The following is a 19,296-nucleotide window of genomic DNA, read 5'->3' as shown; positions in this document are numbered from 1 at the left end:
AACCTTAGATATGTGACTCCTGAGGTTCCACTCCCTCTCAACAAGCACTGGTAGAAAATCCATACTCTCAATTGCACAGGCCACAAAATGCGGTGAGGTGGCTGTAATGATATCGTAATAAGCTACAGGCTCGCTAACAAACATCTGCGCCGATGAGGGACCAAGTCCCTAGTTTTAACTTCACAATAATCTGCGTGAAATGAACGGTGAGAGTCTGTGAGCCGCTGTGTGTGTGTGTGTGTGTGAAAAGATCTTATGGTGACTCACTGAGACAATAAAAAAAAGCTGAGAAAAATCCATATAGGAGGTGTGAAGACGGGCTAGCATAGAAGTAAACAGGAGAAAACGCCTCGGAGAGTGTCCTTAAAGGTTTGCACAGACGTACACTCATAAATGCTGGTATAGCTTTACACAACAGGCGACAACACAAAACCCCCCGGTGCACACCCACACACACACACACACACGTGCCTAATAAAAATGTGCACAAAGGCTTAGTAACAAACCCGGCTCGGAATTTTTATATTCATGAATTCACAGACTCTCGGCCTATCAGCTCAGGCAACAAAAGGCAAATCCTCTCTGCTGCTCGCTCCCACAGACTCACTCACCTTCCTGCAGGTACATGACAGCCTGCGAGTAGTTCTGCAGTGCGTGGTGTGTTCTCCCCAGGCTGCCATAGGCCAGTGTCTTGGCAGCCAAGTCATTAGTCTGTGCTGCCACACTTAGATGCTGCTCCTGGAAAACCACGGCTCGCTCGTAGTTCCCCAGCGACTCGTACGTGAGACCCAGGTTGCCGTAGGCGCGCGCCTGCCGCGCGGGGCTCCCCGTCTCCTCCGCAATCTCCAGGTCACTCTGGTGGCACCTCAGCGCCGTCTCGTACTCTCCCATTGACTGATACACGACGCCCAAACCGCAGCTGGCGTCGCCCTCCAGTAGGCGGTCCTGGGTGTCGCGGGCGATGGCGAGCTGACGCTCCAGGCAGGAGATGGCCTGCTCGTAGTTGCCCAGCTGGCTGTGGAGAGCGCCCAGTTCACCGTAGGCCTGGGCTTTGCCGCCGCACTCGCCGAGCTCGTGGGCGACGACGAGACGCTTCTCGAAACACACCAGCGACTGCTGCAGGTGTCCCATGGCTCTGTGGAGGGAAGACGAGAGGTGACGCAGATAAAGAGCGAGACGTGCGAGACGACAAAAACCCAACGAGACAACCGACAAGGAAATCTGTCACTTTACTGTCAACATGAACCAATACTGATAATATCTTTGAAGTGTACAACATTTGAAACGAATCCGTCCATCTCATATCTGGGGGGGAAAATAGTGTCCGTTTATACAGATATACATCTTTTCTACACAACAAGGGATTATTATTTACAGTATTTACAGTATAACCGAAAAGATCCACATTATTTCGCTTGAAATAAAATATATATAGATTTTCTGCACAGTGATGTGTTTGGAAAGCTAGAATATGCAAAACGAGTCGTGATATTTAATTTTAACGGTCCAGTGTGAAAGAATAAGTGACACTTCAATGGTTAGACTGCAGATACAGCATCAAATAGGGGACTTTTACACATACACATTTTAAATTCTAAATAAAAATAGAAGATACAATAACAGAAATTTAACTGGCGGGCTGCATGAAATGGAATGAGGGGCCTTGTGTGGCCCATGTGGTCCTATGCTTTAAATACGGATTAAAGGTTTACTCGAAGGCTACGATAACCCAACAGTATTTATTTCACGGTAATTATACATTTATACAAACAGACATATGGGCAGTGTGGAAGTTTAAATGGTGACTTTCAAGCATCCTCTACAGCGAGATGGTCGTCTGTCAAAGGATCTCTGACTCCGTTCTCTTTTTTAATGCGTCGACAGAGCGGCATTCATCCCATCGCCGCGTTTTATTTGCCTCCACTTTATTCACAATCTCGAGGCAAAAGAACCGACGAACTGACAGATGCCGCTTCAAATGGGGCATTAAAAGAATAAAAGCCCTCAGCTTAATCAGCCTTGTGTTGATGCACGCCGTCTCGACTAAGAGCCGTCAGGAAAACGAGAAAGGTTTGTGTGTGTGTGTGTGATGTCTATTGAACTCATGCGCGGCTAACACGTCGGTGTGCGAGTGCACACTGCCACTGATGACGCACAATGAGAGGGAATCATCTCTGAAATGAGGATTTCAGCGAGCGTTTTATTTTTCGGAGTTTTATCAGGAGAAAGAGAAGCTCCGCCCATATTTCATACATCTGTGTGTCAAAGCCTCTTTGCATACAGATAAGACCAGGCAGTGAACACCAGGCTAACACTGAACCAGCATGCTGTCTCTAATCTATGGTGGTCTATTGGTGCTTTTCCATTATACACTTCTAGCTCTACTTGACTCTACTCTACTCACGTTGTTTTCATAGTTCCTCCTCAACATAGACGGGGGTCGACATAGCTGCCGCGACGTGATTTCTAAACGCGACAAACTTGTGAAACTGAAATATTAGAATTAGAGTTGATTAAAAAACAGAATCATTACGTCTGACACTGAACTGAAATACCACTGAACTGGTCGTGATTCCGCGTAGCTGTTGGAATTAAGTGATTTTTGGAATTATAAGTAGATTTTAGAACTATAAGTAGGATTTTAAAGTATTTTTAACTGATCTACAGTTGGACATTGTTGACTTTGATTCTTGCGTCGGACGTCGCGACTCTTCAGTGACGACACTCAGTGGCCGACAGTCTGTTGACGTCACATTTTAGTATCGGCTCAGCTCAATTAGAACCTCGCCCCAACCCATTAGAACCAGGTTCTATCACTGATGGAAAAGCAACTTTTAATGTTCCTGAACAAATTTGGTTGGTACCAAGTCAAGATCAACGTGTAAAACTATTGTTTTCCAACATTTCAGTTTAGTTTTTCTCTGGTATTGTTAAGCCTTGAGCTTCAGCCCATTCCTATTTTTTGGTTACTGATTCTGAGAAATGCAAAAGTGTAAAAGCTATTTTTTCAAAACCAAAATAGAAGTTATTCATTCATTCATTCATTCGTTCAAAAAAAAAATCAATCACTGCCAAGTTTGGGTGCGTGAAGGCGCAGCTCAGTAAAGAGAGAAACATGAACTCTGAGGAAGAAAGTGATTCAGCAGCTCTGGTTTCATGCACCACAGAGGATTTAGGAAACTGCTCTGCCTCGAAAAGTGTGCGCCACAGCAGAATGAGTCACACACACAACAAACCAAGGCCCTGACACAGTTTATGGTTCAGTGTCTGAGCACAGTGCAGTTATTACTTGAGTTTCCCTGGTGCTCAGCGAGGGTCACTGCTCGTTTTCTCCGATTACAGACGGAGCTGTTACTATACCTGTGTCTAAAAGTAGAATTACTCAGATTATTAGCAAAGTCTTGACAAAACAATACCAGGAAAACTGGTATCACTTCACCATCTAACAGCGTAAAATATAGATTTAAAAAGATCAGACTGACCTGTGTCCATTGCCTAAGCCTCTGTAGGCCTTCTCCTGGTCCTGCATGCGGTTCAGGCTCTGGGCCACAGACAGGTACTGGTCGTAATACTTGATGGCTTCCTCAAAGTCTCCCAGAGCCTCGTAACAGTCTCCCAGGTTCCCGTAGGCCCGGCCCCTGTCCATGACCGCCTCGTTGCCACTCAGCTGCTGTAAAGTGGCCAGCTGCTGCTCCAGGTAGCCGATGGCTTCCTCCATCACCCCTACATTCATTTTAGTGATGCCCATGTTCCCGTACACCTGAGCCTCCACCACGGGGTCCTTAAGCCTCCGCCCGAGCTCCAGCTGCTCCTCGTAGCTCTTGAAGGCCATGGCGTACTTCCCCAGGGCCATGTAGACAGCTGCCAGGTGGCCGTGGGCTTTGCACTCTCCCGACACGTCGCCCAGCTCCTGGTAAACCTCCAGCTCCTGGGTGTGGTAGCCTAGGGCTTTGTCATACTTCTGCACCAGTCTGTAGGTGGCCCCAAGCGCGGCATAGGCACAGGCCTCCATCCTGCGCTCCTTAACCTGAAATATGAAAGAATTCTACATGTCATGCAGTATATATATATATATACATAACAGTGGTTCTCCAAACCTTTTTGTATACCAAGAACCAGCTGAGGAAATATTGATCTCTCTCAGTTAAAACCTTAAAATGTATTATATATTTCATGTTACAGCGGCGCAAGTAGTCGTAGTTTTTGAAATAATGAAATGATCAAATCAACAAAGGCTGTAAACTGAGCCAGAAGTAATTGACCCTACTACGTCTGAACGGGGCCATAAAAACACATTCCACATGACATTTTAATATAGATGTGATGTATCGTTGGTCATACCTGGTGAGCTAAGGCCAGTTGCTGCTCATAAAACTGAATGGCTCCGGCCACATCTTTCTTACAGACAAATATGTCTCCCAGGTTTCCCAGGGCTCTGAAGCGAGCCTGTGCGTTGTTGAGAGACTGGGCCAGCGACAGCAGATATTTCTGACACTCCTCCGCCTTGGTAAAGTCTCCCAGGGCCTTGAAGGCCAGGCCAAGGTTACAGTACGCCTTAGCCTGACTCAGTTTGTCATGGAGGTCCTTGGCCAGAGCTAAGTCCTGCTCGTAGTATTTGACCGCGTCCTGATAGTTGCCCAGACAGTAGTGGGCGTAGCCCAGATTGTGGCACACCTTCCCCTCGCTCTCCATGTCCTGGAGGTCCGGGGACAGCCGGAGGTACTGCTCGTAGTAGGGCACGGCCTGAGGGAACTCTCCTCGCGAGCAGTGGAAGTTGCCGAGGTTGCCCAGCGCCCGCGCCTCGCTCTGGACGTCTCTGAGCTCGCGGGCTATGTTGAGGTGGTTCTGGTAGTGCTGCAGAGCGCGGTCGTGGGCGCCCAGTGCTTGGTACGCCACGGCCAGATTGCCGTGCGTGGACGCCTGCGAGGCCCGGTCGTTGACTTCCATGGAGATCTGCAGCTCCTGGCGGTGGTAGCGGACGGCCTGGTCGAAGGCTCCCAGGGCGTTGTAGGCGTTACCCATGTTGCCATAGGCGCGGCCCTGAGCGGCGTAGTCGTTCAGCTCCTGAACAATGGCCAGGTGGGTTTTGTGGAGCTTCAGTGCAGTCTCATAGTCGCCCTTCATCTGGTGGATAATACCTGTGGTGGGGGAAAAGAGTGAGAAGATAGACTTTAAATGACTGTAACAAGTAAATTCAAGAGCCCTTCAAGTACAAAACAAGTCACTCATTCATTGTCTACCGCCCTCCACATGAGGGTCGAGGGGGAGCCGGAGCCTATCCCAATCACACCCTGGACAGACTGCCCGTCCATCTCCAAGACGGACAACCATTCACACAATTTAGAGAGTCCAATTAGCCTCGACATGTTTTTCAACTGTGGGAGGAAACTGGAGAACCAAGAGAATACTCAACAGAGAAAGGCCTTTGGTCAAAACCAGGGTTGCAAATCCGGGCCTTTTTGTTGTAAGGTAACAGTGCTAGCCACTACTCCACCGTGTGGCCCACAAAACAAGTCAGTTGGTAGTTCAAAGATGTTGTGGTGTATCACGTATCTGTACTTTTACTCTATTATAGCAACTTTTACATTTCCTCCACTACACTACCTTTGTGACTCATTACAACCAAATAAAATCAGAAGAAGAAGAGTTGGTATTATGGTCTGCATTTATATATAGCTTTTCTATTCTTAATGAGCTGCTTTACACTACAGTTTTCACCCACTCACACACTTCAACATGGGGTGAAGAGTCTTTGCTCAAGGACACATATAGACTAGCAGTGGCTCAATCCTCAAACTCTTTTAATACTTTTACTTCCAAAACCTCAGAAAATGACTTTTGGTACATAAGTACAGCAAATGTCATAGACTTTTACCAAAGTCATTTTTTGGTGACATACTTTCAGGTACTTTATACAAGACTATCACAGAGCCATCTGTTCTCTTCTTACTCAACGTACTCTGCCACAAAATGATGGCGAATCTAAAATTCAGTCTTGAATCTTTGAGTTTCTTTTGAGCGTCAACATCAAGAAACTTTTCCACTCAAATAACTTAAATAAAAATGGACGAAAGACGTTGGGAGTGAAAGTGGAGGGAGATGGCGTGAGGTGCCGATGGAAAGCTCAGCAAACAACTTTAGAAAAATGAGGCGAGTGTGGAGGAACAATAAATAATCGGGGGACCCAGTGCTTTGTGCGTATTACCGCTGATAAAATACCATCCTGTGAAAAATAATAGCTTTACCCCTCAGCCGATCTACCATCTGCTACACACACACACACACACACACACACAGTCACACCTCCATGACATTACAGTGACTTATTTCCAGGAGACCGACTCGTACCTTACCTTCCCCCTCACCTTACACTCACCTTAAAACACACTGTCACCTTGAAATATAATGATTTATTATATAGGGACTTACTTTTTATCCCCATAGGGTGGATACGTCTCCATAATGTGACTGTGTAGATTAAAGTCTCCACAACATTCGTAATACCAGGACACACACACACACACACACACACACACGCAGGTTTGTGCAGTTTCTTCTCAGGACACTGCAAAGACGTCCATTTATTCTTCCCAAATCTTAACCATAACTAGGTAATGACTAAGATTAACCTTAACCTAACTAAGTACAGACACATGGAAACTGAAGAAAATGTCTTCATCTGCACAAAAACGTCTCTAAACACTGTAGTACATATGCGAGGCCTGCGTGTGGCGCTGTGGTACAATCCTGCATGTTCTCTGTGTACAATTTTCTTTTTTAAATAAATAAATAAAGCTTTATTTGAATAAGTAAACATTTCAATGTATACAATCACAGAAAAGGGTTCCTTCAAGTTCAATTTAAGACTTTTTAAGACCAATTTTACAGTAAACAAAAACAACAAAGCTGCCCAAAACACATTAGTTAGGTACAACTTTGCCCAAATGTTTATTTCAACATAAAACATGACTTTTTGGTCCAGTGCAAAAGTTAGAATATCTACTATCGTGACGTATCGGACGTCAGGACGACGAAAGAAAGAAAGGGAAAAGTTATCATAAAGTGAGTAAAAAAAAACACAAGACAAGGAAGATGAGAGAAAAAAAGTCGCAAAAACATTGTGTACATGGAAGATAGTAGTGTTTCCAGATTTTCCTGTGGACACTCATGGACATAATGCTTTCCCTAGCTCCTCATCCTCACCGTTAACCTAACAAACCAAGTCTTAACCCTCCAAAAGTTCTATTAAGTTGTGAGGAACAAGTCAAAACTGTCCTCACAAAGTTAAGATCTCTTTGTCTTTGACTCTGTTTTAAACAGTCAAACCATCTCTTAAGCTCAAGAAAAACCCAGCTCCTCCTCCATCACACAACCATCACCGCTTTGCTGTATCAGCACAGAGACTAATAAGCTACTCCACATCCAGCGATGGGACACCAGGGCTGGAAATGGTTCTGGAGCCAGAGTGGGTGGGAACCAGGGACAGAGAAGAGGCCCCTGTGGCTTGTGGCGAGCATGTGATGGTGCCGCTAGGATTAGTTACCGCCATGTGTGTTTTCCCATTTATTTCATCCGAAACCTGCCACATTACGGCCCGAACACAGGCTACATAAACAGTGGGAGTGAAACTAAACAGACTGCAGATGTAACGCAGTGATGTGGATACGCATCCAAATGTTGGCTCAATTAAATTATCCACAACCAGAATGGAAAAAAGATTTGGGGGAATCTACAGTACGAACCGCTTTGCTGCGTATTGGTTAGAGACATTTCTGCAGAGAAACAGTTCACACAAGTAAACATACTCTGCTAAGCTCTTGACTTAATTTTGTTTATACAAAATTCATTCGCAAAATATATATATATAAAAAAGATACCCTGCAGTCTAGACTCTAACTGTGTTCACACCAAACATAACCATTGTTAATCCTTATTGTGCGCAACTGCTGGAAGTAAGTATTTTTGGTATCATTGAGAGCAGAATTTAATCGGATCGTAATCAGAAGTAGAAGTCTATTTTTGAATTATTTTTTTTTAAACAACGCCACTATTTTATTTTTGTTGCACGCCAGATTTTAATCACAGTTAGTGTTGTCCAATAAATATTAATCTAAAACAATGTTGCGTATCATTTAATACTATTGAGGAAGTTGACGACAACTTCTATGGGACATAGAACAAAATGTCCTCAAATAACAGTCTGTAAATAGCCTGTATTTATCACAAATGGCCACTCTAAGTTGCTGTACATTACAGTTTCACCAGTCGCTCATTCACATCCATTCACTCACACATTCATAGCCATCGGCAGGAAACTTGGGGAGGACCTTGTGTGTTTTGCCCACGGACTAAATGGCACGAGCTGGGGACTAGGACTTGTATCTGGGGTCTTGCCAGTTCAAATCCCTTAGGGGCAAGGTCAGAGCAAGGTGCCCAATCCCTTTTGCTCCCCACGGATTATTGAGTTAAATGGACGCTTTAAATTGACCCGCATCCACAGTGGAGGCCGCACATCCATTGTAGTCCTGGTGCTGGTCCCAAGCCTGGGTCATTGGGAGGGATTGGGTCAAGAATTGGCATCTGGTGTAAAAAACCTCTGGCAAATTAAATATGAGGATCAATGAAAAAGCAGGGGATCCACCATGGCAACCTCGAGAGAGGGAGAAGCAGAACTGGAAGCCAGTGAGATAACCGGGGTCTCTGGGTCTCTAGGGAAACTTTCAGGTGAAAAGGTAAGATGTTATATATCTTTGGATTTGCCCTTGAAAAAGCCCTTGAAAAGCTCTTGGAAAGGGCCTGATGCCTACATATCGGTCAAAAAAAGAAATCGGTATCTGTATTTTGACCATCGGCTGCACTGATTTCTAGAGATCAGAATTGGAAAACCCATTTTCTTCGACCTCTAGAAACACATCACGAAAAGGAGGCCATTGCCAAAAAAGCTTTTCTGAACATTGGAATTTAGTTTCTGCAAACAACTTCGACTTTGCTACGATAAAAATCCTCCAAGATCCTGTCGTGACCACGACTCAGCAAATTAAACCTGATTGGATCTTTCCTCACTTCCCGGGTTAAAGCGACACAACCTGAATTGACCTTGGAAGGAATTGGTATGCTCGACGCAGAGCAGACGGAAGCACTAAACTGAGGAGGAGGAATAAAGGAACAATTCAGATTGTAAATAACGTTAACTTCACAATGAGGACTTTCACAGCGAGTGAAATCCATGTGGTTCTTTTTTTGGACGGTGCCAAAACAGCAAAAGTGTTATTTTTACTCGGGCCAAAATAAACCAATGAGGCGTACATGATGACGCCTTTGGGTTTTTTGAAGTTTCCATTGGCACAGACGTTTCCTCCACCTTGAACAAACCCCCTTTAGCTTTGCTTTTTTTTTTCCTGCGTGTGGAAGCATGTTAAGATTCCCAACAGGCCGGTCGGAGAAGCAATGACAGCTCTCGCCACAAAGTCACTCCCAAGGTCACGCTTTTCCCCAACGGGGGCTGATCTTAAGCGAGATATATTAGCTACTGATGTATTACCAGGGAAACGCGTTCCGCGCTCGAGGCTAAAAAGAGGAATCCGGGGGCCCGGCGGCGGACGGAGGGGGCAGAGCAGACAGTTCGGACAGAGGCGGGAGGTCTATGGCTTGAGATTGGGCTCGTGTGCAGCAGCCAAAATTGCTTTAAGCCTTAGGTAATGCCTGGAGGCACACTTGAAGCGAGAAAATATTTCCTGTGCTCAACCCGTCCCTCCCCCCCATATGGTAAGAGGATTATAGAACCCTCAGGGAATAGTATCCAGCAAGATAGTCAATAAAATCCACACAAACAGGCTGGTAAATACTGCTGGAACACAAAAATTGCGAGTTAGAGGAGGATTATGGCCGAAAGCTCCATTGTAGCTTTGTGTCCAAGTCAAAATGAGGCCAAAACAACTATTTCATTTAAAGGTACAATATGTAAAAAAAATGATTAGGTCATGAAATGGCCATGATGTGCCACCAATTTAAAACTGAATTTACAGCTTAGTTATGTTTTTGGATTGTAGCTCCGCCCCAATAACAAAGCTTATAGCACTTTGACCCCATGGCTATTTCTGCAAATATCATTTTTTATGACATTTGTTTGGTAATGTTGCAGCACAGAGCAGCAACATGACTATGAATAATACATTTCCTGGTGAAATAAATGTGATAGAGTTTGCTACTGACGCAGATAGCATGGCTAATCAACGAGCTAATGACTAAAGAGTGTAAGTGTATGTGTGGCATCAATGTAGCATACATTTAAACAATTATATTACACGATTCAATTGATTTTATGTCAGATAATTGCTGATGGCGCTGCAGTAAATAAAACCATGATGTTTTTGCTATCTTGAGCTAACACATGCCTACGTATAACACTGCTTGTTGATGTTTCAGTTGCTAGGAGCTGCGGCTCGACTGCAGAAGCATTAGCTTTGTTTTTGTGGCTGCATCACTTTAATTTCTTCTGAAAAACAAAAAGACAGAGCCATGAAAAGTCAGGATGTATCGAATCATGATATTTCATCTGATCATTGTAATCCAATCCAATGGTGAAGCCAGTGAAGATGAACCGCTCTGACTTAAACCAACAGTAATTCAGACACCATGTCTGAACTGTGTGTGTGTGTGTGTGTGTGTGTCCGTTTAGGAGCAGATCACATTTCATGCTGCTTTTGCAGATGTGCTGAGGAAGAAGCCACAGTCGCTTTATGTCGAAGAAGCCACAGCTCTAATAACTGTGCTGCAGTGAGGAGAATAATAAACACTGTGCACACACACACACACACACAGGGAGCTATAGCTTTACTGTGAGCACAAGGACCAGGTGAGTGGGTTTTCACAGGGGCTCGGGTTCTGGCTCGGGTTTTCTGTGTGAGCAGATCGACTGGGGAGGAAGTGAGACTGGAACGATTCGGTTTGGTACAGTATGGTAGGTATTTTTGGGGGTTTTCATGAGTAAAGGTACCAAAATAATCAGCCCCAACCATTACATTTTTTGGCACCCTTTTCTTTGGGGTACCAGACTAAAATGGTACGGTCAGGGTGGAGATAGACCGGCTCCACCCACAAACAAAGAGCAGCAGGATGTCTGGTGTCGCGTTCAGTGTTGATCATCAAGATCATGTGGTCATCAAGCACAGCCTACACCCCCCCCACCTACCAAGTTCACCATCATCCGAGAGGCTGATTCAGTTCTGACCAAACCAGGTCTTTAATCTCTGAGGCTGAAAGCTGCCCAGAGAGTCGTTAAGATGATGCAGATTGTTCACCCCTTCCAGTTTCAGGGTGTTGGGTGAACCGTACTGCACCAAACCAAACCGTACCATGATGGAAGCACACTCTGGAACCCTCTGCCTTCTGGTGGAAAGAGTTACTACCACTGATTCACTCTCTCTTATTAACATGTACATGTTCATTGATAAGAAAATTATTAATTAGGAAATAAAGTAAGAAAATAAATAAGCAATTTATGTGAATTCTCTTTGAGGTGTGTTCAAAATGAGGTCTTGTGTCTGGAGCAGAAGCCTCCAAACAAACTTGTTTAAAGTCTCTTTGATGTAAAATAAAAGAGGGGGAAAAAAAACAACACAAGTGAGATTCTCTTTCATGAATATTATGATGTGGACTACATGTTCCAGTCCTCGTGCAGATAATATTAGATATTTGCTGACTTGGGGGGTAAAAAAAGTTTTGGCCAATTAATGAATAAAAAATAGTCTGGAAAAGCAACATTTTCATTTCCTGTGCGGGGTCAGAGCTGCAGGAACCGCCGGGCATCACCGTCTGATATTGTCAGCTGCTGCTCCACACACACACACACACACACACACACATTAACAACGAGCTGAAGGAAAGAGCATCGTAAACGTTGGTTCTCCCCTGTTTTTTGCGACTTCTGCTTCCCATGTCTCGCACACTGGTTCTGGCTTTTATCACTTTCACGCCCGTTAATCTTCTCGCCATAAGATCCTAGAGTCTGAAACAACATCCTGTTGGTTTCGACGCCCGTGTCTCCGTGTGCTAACACCCGGCACGCAGGGCTTTGTGACGGAATAACAACGCACGCCTCACCGCCGCAAACAAAAACAACAACAATGGGGGCAATTACAGACTGATGCTTCACAACCTCTACTTCATTCTGCCGTTATCTTCATTATTCAGCTCCTCTTGAATCAGCTATTAAAGGTAATTAAGCGATTCATCAAGTCAGTTTCAATTACTGGGAGCTTGACAGCTGCAGATTAAAATCAGTGGGAGAGAGAGAGAGAGAGGGAGAGAGGGAGGAGGTGTCAAAAAGTGAGGGAAAAAAGAGGAGACGGAGAGAGTTTGAAGAGCGGCGCTGAGACAGACGACGAGTTTCTGTGTCAAGAGTGACCGTGTCCACATGTTGAGGTCAAACTTTGTCTTCACCTCGTCTAACTTCTGCTCCGTCACCAGCACAGATAGAGTCCTCTCTAAACACGTCATCACTGATTCAGAACTGTTAATAGTTCTGCTCCTGGTCTCTCTCTTCTGTCTTTTTTCCTTTCACCACAACCTGTCTAGGCACACGGCCGGACATGTTTGAGTCCAGTTCTATCAGAGATTTCTGAAAAAAAGGAGGGTTTTTTTATACCTCGTATTTGCTCAGATAATGTATGTTGTGATTTTTAATTTTATTTAATGATACTATCTGGTCTTAAACCAAAAAGAAACAGCAAGAACTTGGTAAAGAAGCTCTAATAATCAAAAAAATCCTCAAGAGCAGATATTTCCAGATAGTTCACTGGCTCTGTGAGTTTTTACAAGAGTGGAGATAAAGAAGTAGACGATGGATGGGTGTTTGAAGTGGTGTCCTAAAAATACGAGAGAACTTCTCATGTCCTCGTCACCAGCTGCTTCATCAGCTCCACCCTCATTTCTCTGATCTGGACTGAAAACTAACACTTGCAGCTGATGATGAAGAAGAGTTCTCTCGCTACAGATCGGGGGAATACATTTGCCTGACACTTCAGATAAAGCTCTCATGTCCTGCAGCATCATAAAATGTCCACACTAAAAAAAAAAATAAAATAAAAAAAACCCTGAATTTACGGCGGCTCCGTTCACGTCTGGAACCACGGGTTCGTCGGCGCTAAGAGCAGCACAGCATTAGTCCGGTCAAAGGACAACTTCAATTTATGTTTGGCTGATTAACTCCACTCTCTCTGCCTGCACACTTTTTCATAGATTGTGTCAAGGAATAATTCACCTGGATGAATCTATTATGACCTCTTACTTGTCCATTAGAGTCACTTTTATGACTCTCTTGATGACCGTCATAAGTCAAACAGCACAGGTCGTAACCGCTGGACTAAATATGGGAGAACTGCCCATTTCATATACTGTATCTCAGACAAGTGGGGGGTTTGAATAACCTGGGACATTTTTATCCCTATGGTTTCTTTTGTCATTATATTAGCCGTCTCCACAAGGTTACCCCGGGAATAATTTAATTTTGACAGGATTCGGATATAAAAAAAAAAAGGAAAAATACGAGACAGTGATTACATTTTAAGCTTCAAGTCAGGAGACCGGGTCCAACGTTTCATTTCCTCCATCTCATTTTTTACTATTTATCTTTGCACTATTTCTCATTTGATGGTGTGATTAGGTGCAAACCGGTGTGAAAGTGAGAGCAGATTTATGTGAAGACATTTGCTATGAAAAATGATATAGTTTTACGGGGTTTATTTATCCTCTGTGTGTGTGTGTGTGTGTGTGTGTGTTAGAGGCTGACATTTCATCATTTCACTTATAACTTCCTGTTCCCTCATGTGTGTGTGACTGATGACTCTGAGGCTACATTGATACTCCCATGTTTTCATTTGAAAGCTGTGGTTTTTGGATAAATTCTGCATCCAGACGACGGGTGGGAATCACAGGGTTCCTCGCGATACGATACGATACATGGTCCACGATACCGATAATATCACCATACAATGATTCTCAATATATCGCAAGACAATCATATAGCGATACGTGACGATATCTGTCTGACTGAAGGAAACGTGAACGTGAAAAGTTAAAAATGCAGTATTTCTCTCATTCCGTCATTCATTTGCGCAGCAGCGCCTCCATGAGGAGAGTGAAACTGGCAGAGACCGTGTCTTCATTTGTTCATTAAAATATCGATATTTGTTCTGGCGTATCGATTATCACCAAATCGACTTTTTGTCGAACGTTCCATGTCTGTATCTGAAGTAATCTGAATCCACACTAACACACATGAAAACTCTGTGTGGTTTAGTTTGTTAGAAAGTACTACGAATGAGAAATAAGAAAAGTGAAAAGTAAGAAGCCGGGATTTCTTTTATGAGACCAATGAAGTCAAAGCAAAAACCAAACCTTTTCTTGCCACCATGTAGATTGTTTATTAAATTAAAATGGTTGCAATCTTTGGGTTTGAAAGGCGAAGCAAAAGGAAGTAAGACAGGAGTTGCAGTTAGCCACCAGGGGGCAACATGAGCAAACATTTACCTGAGGAGGTACTGTCATGGCCTCAATCATCAGCTCTTGTTCAATGGATCCTAGTGGTCAGTTTTGTCACTGATGTTCTCATTCAGATGGAAAATAGACAATAAAGCATGGCATCGTCATGGAGGCTCATCATGACACTTGCAAACTAAGTTTTGTTGCTTCCTCAGATCAGCTCGACACTCCAACGAAGCATTATGTACGCAAACTTCCATAACACACCAACAAGAACCACGTGTTGGTGTCTCTGTTTGGAGTTGAGCTTCTCAGACTTTAAACCCTGCAACTTTAAACCAAGAATGAGCATATTTTAAGGCTTGAAAACTGGACATTGGGCATATCCAAATCTGATTTGATGCATCTTTAATGGGGACGAGCCAGTACAATACTGATGCGGGTCAAAATCACTGGATCAGATACTGGGGAAAATGTTAAAAATCAATTGGTTTTGTGCATGTCTACAACCCTGCAGGGGACATGGACCTAGATTTGGGTAGATTTTGAGGACGATCAGTATCTCTGTCGCACACTTTCTGGGTTCTGCTGAATGTAGAACACAGAGTAGAGTACTTTAAAGCAAGTTTAAACTTAATATTGGTGATGCAGTGACACACTGCTGACCTCTGCCTTATAATCGCGAGACACTCAGTGTACTGTCTTACTAATAAACACAACGACAGGCAAACAACAACAACATTTATACAAACAATAAGCAGCAGCAGCAGCAGCAGCAGCAGCGTATTGAAAACACGAGCAGGAAATGAAAGCTCATGCTGTTTTTGGGCCGTTATTAACCCACAAACACGAGCTGAACGGTGATATCGAGCAGTGATATCCGCTCTCATTACCCAACACTTATAATCCTGTTTATATTGAATCATCCATTCACTTTTCCTGACTATCTAACCACCGGGTGCCTCCTTATCTGCGAGGACGTGCTCCAGTGTTTCCATTTATCACACATGACGCCCAGACACTAACCTTCACATTGTCCTCTACGACGAGGGTCAAAGAGGAAAAATCAAAGGGAGACACGCGCGGGACGAGGCGTATCCTGCCTGCTGTGAGGCGGCCGTGTGACACGCGGATATTGTAAGATGGATTACAGTATTTTCTGGGGACGTCACTCACTTATCGCTTTATTTTGCCGGGGAAATATTAAGTCAAATGCGAGGAGCCTTACTGAGACACAGGGGGACAGAAAGAGGCGCAGATGGAGAGAGAACATGGCAGGAAGAGCAACAGGTGAAAGACTTTGGACAGAGTTAATTACCATATATGATGTTATGGTGTAGGTTTTGGACATAAGTATCTGAAAGCATGTAAATAAGGGAGTACAGAAAGGGCTGGTGGAGTGGGTGGAGACGAGTGCCAGGGCTGCACAACAGCAAAAGTGTACAAGACGGTAGTGAGACCTGCTATGATCTATGGCTTGGAGATAATGGCGCTGTCTAAAAGACAAGAGGCGGAGCTGGAGATGCTCGGAGATGTTGGTTGGGAGTGACCAGGAAGGACAGGATTAGACATGAGTTTATATTCCAGGGACAGTTCTGGTTGAAAGGTTTGAAGATAAAGTAAAAGAGTCAAGGTTGAGATGGTTTGGTCACGTGCAGAGGAACGATGCTGTTGAAGATAAAGCTGATGGGCTGATGATTTGCAGTGGCAAGAAACCCAAAGAAGAAGATAAAGAATATTAGTGTGAACTTGGCGTTCTCTGGGATTAGCTGGGATTGACTCTCATGACCCTCATGTGGAGAATAAATTAGCAGACAATGGATGGATATTGGTGTGATGCACAACTAGACTTTGGCGCCTCCTACAGGTGAGCCCTCGATCGTCGCATAAAAGACATCTTATGAATCCACTAGTTTATTGCATACATACCCAGGTTGGAGGAGGCCCTTCCTTCCGCAGCTCTGTCCTTCAGACCCTCAGCGATGGACAGCTGCTGTTCATGGTACTGCTTGGCTCTCTCCAGGTCCTGCATGCAGCGGGCAGCGTGGCCCAGTCCGGCGTAGGCTCTCATCTCGATGGACTTCTCGTCCAGCTCCTGCGCGAGCTCCAGAACGTGCGTGTGGTACGACATGGCCTTGTCAAAGTTGCGGTGGTAGTGGTAGGCGCTGCCCAGGTTGCTGTAGGCGCGCGCCTCTTCCCGTTTATTCTCCAGAGCCTTGGCGATGCCCAGGTGCTGCTCATGACACTGGACTGCGTTTTCAAAGTCTCCCATGGCGATGTAGACGGCCCCCATGTTCCCCAGCTCGCGGGCCTCCGACAGCTGGTCCTTGGACTGCTTGGCCAGCAGGACGCACTGCTTGTGGCTGGCCAGGGCGTTTGGATAGTCTCCTATAGCAGTATATACGTGGCCCAAGCTGCTCAGTGCCATCGACGCAGCCTGTAAATTAAGACAAAGAGAGAGATACAGCGATCAGATAAACAGCGGCGTGAAAGAAACGTCTCAAACGGCCTCGTTAATTATACCCACACTGCATCAACGTGGAGTCATTCTGTTGCCTTTGCATCAAATAAGAGGTCGACCGATCGATCATTTGAGCCGATTAATCTGCTCCAAAAGGACTTTTCACAACCTATCGGCATCGACGGACCGCGGCTCTGATAAAGACTGATGACTACGCTGAATGGAGGCTGCACAGCCACTGTTGCTTCTGGCTGGTAGCACAAACTATGGGTCAATGGCTGTATTCGCTCATTTAAAAGCCTCTTTTGCTGATAGTGTTTGTTAGTTTTTGTACGCACACTCCAGTTAGCGATGGTGAATTTGACCTCTGCGTTTAACCCATCCTTATCTGCACCTGTGGAGCAATTGGCTACCTTGCTTGACCCTTAACCCGTCCCAGGATTTGAATCAGCAACCATCCGGTTACAAGACCAAAGACCTTTTCCAATTGGGCACGGGCCAATCAGTGATTGATGATCCAGTGCATGAGAGCTAGTCAAGGTAACCACGGCGCCCACAGTGCATTCAGTGACCACTGTAAATGTGTAAAACACTCCACTCCATGAAGAGCTCTACAAAAAGGCACAGCTGGGCTTCAAACTCACGATCTCCCGATTATCAGACAAACACTTGATTCAACAAAGTCACGGCACCACATTTTTAGTCATTAGGTCATCGGAGAAGAATGGAAAATGTAATTTCCTTAATCATTTCCTTAATCAACGCTATCATTCATACAACCTTGTTCAGCTGTTTATCTTTTCTGTTTCTTATTATTTCTGATGATTCTTTCCTTGAGGAGTGGGACTGCGGGCGGATTATCCACCAGCTTTTGCCTCTTACTGCCATTATTCTGTTGGCCTTTAAAAAATCCACTATTAGTCGACTTCTTTACACCGAGAGGGCAAAATAATGAGAAAACTATAAATTCCCAAATGTCTTCAGGGTCTTGTGGCTCCAAACAACAAAATGAAACCTGATTTGATTCCGTGTTTGCCACACAGGGAGGAGGTGTAAAACCTGATGCACATCAACACAGCAGCAGGCTTGCTTTAAAGCCACCAGTTTGCCCACTGCAATTATGCCTCACGGCGTGCCACCACCGACGGAACAAAGACAATGCTAATCAGCCGGGAGAGTCGAGGGAATTTAAGCTTCACACCAAAGCTCTGTGTGTGTGTGTGTGTGTGAACAGCTGACTGACTGCCAGCGAGACCCCTCAGGCTAAAAACATTGGAAACAATATTCCTCGACTCTACCTTCCATTTTCTCAAGCGGGGTCCAAAATTGTGTGTGAAATTAGGAGATTTTTACAAAAAACAGACGTGACCCCCTACACGACGCCCTCCCCGCTCACTTATCAACTGTTTACTCAGCGGGTAAACATCGGGGATTTGTGGTCAGCTGTATTTGTGTGAACAGATGTTCGATTAATCACAGGCTAGCTAATAAAGCATCTCCTTCCTGAGGGTCCACTCTGTATACACGAGCCAGGAGGAGGGGTTGGACGCAGGCCAGACACCCGGACACTCAGGCTACGTCCACACTGCTCTGTTTGTGTTCAAAAATGCATCAATTCTGCGCTGGACGTTCAAGTTGTTCAGTGTAAAAAAACACAGCATTGTTTCATGTCTTTGTATGAACAAAATTCCCCTCGAAAAACTCCAAACACTGATGAGTAGCCAGGTTGTATGTGGCACTGTAACTCAACAACAAGGATGGCGACAGCAAATGCATGACATCATCGTTTTTTAAAAAAAGTATTAGGGCTCCACAAATGGTGGTTTCCATGTGGATACAACGCTTTTGCATATTCTCCTAAACTACTTCTGAAACAGAGCTAAAATGTTGGCGTGGACGCTCCAGAAAATACCGTTCATAAATGAAAACATGCAGTATGGATGGAACCTATGGACAAATTCATCTCAAAGTGCTAGAGGTATAACTGTGAGGATGGAGCATGCCAACGGCAAACCACGCGGTCACTTGGTGGTGGACTGGTGGAGATTTTGGGCAGAAGATGACAAAGCAAAGAGAACGACACAGTGAGGTTATACAAGCAGATGCACCCGTCCAATCGCTGAAAGAATGCAATGACTGTAATAGTGTGTTTCATTTACACAGAAGTTGAAGAGTTGTAAACAAACATGGACACTAACGTATCTCAGCCCATGGAAATCGCCACGACGATAATAGAATGTGAGATTGATTCATTTCAGTTTGAATGGACCAGCAGCGCCGTTCGTGCGATCAACTCTCCGTGGACACGGAAGAATGAAAGTATGGAGAGGCCCTGAAGGTCAAAGTTCTGGTCC

At 44.7% G+C, this 19,296-nt stretch overlaps 1 protein-coding gene across 2 annotated transcripts in view; it reads right to left on the bottom strand.

Moving 5' to 3' along the window:
- The window catches only part of LOC122769660 (tetratricopeptide repeat protein 28-like), a 51,112-nt gene extending 34,173 nt beyond the window's left edge, over positions 1 to 16,939 (bottom strand). For both annotated transcript variants that reach the window (XM_044026371.1, XM_044026372.1), the window contains exons 1-4: positions 16,411 to 16,939; positions 4,342 to 5,138; positions 3,483 to 4,027; positions 612 to 1,135 (exon numbers count right to left, since the gene is read on the bottom strand). In XM_044026371.1, the coding sequence (XP_043882306.1) occupies positions 612 to 1,135; positions 3,483 to 4,027; positions 4,342 to 5,138; positions 16,411 to 16,909 (2,365 nt within the window). In that variant the 5' untranslated portion in view covers positions 16,910 to 16,939. The remainder of the gene's footprint in view (positions 1 to 611; positions 1,136 to 3,482; positions 4,028 to 4,341; positions 5,139 to 16,410) is intronic.
- Positions 16,940 to 19,296: the final 2,357 nt, after the last annotated feature.

The sequence above is a fragment of the Solea senegalensis genome, linkage group LG5 (genome assembly GCF_019176455.1).
Source record: "Solea senegalensis isolate Sse05_10M linkage group LG5, IFAPA_SoseM_1, whole genome shotgun sequence".
In the NCBI taxonomy this organism is placed as follows: domain Eukaryota; kingdom Metazoa; phylum Chordata; class Actinopteri; order Pleuronectiformes; family Soleidae; genus Solea; species Solea senegalensis.
The sequence above is the reverse complement of the archived record's forward strand: the minus strand, read 5'-3'. Positions and strand labels throughout refer to the sequence as shown.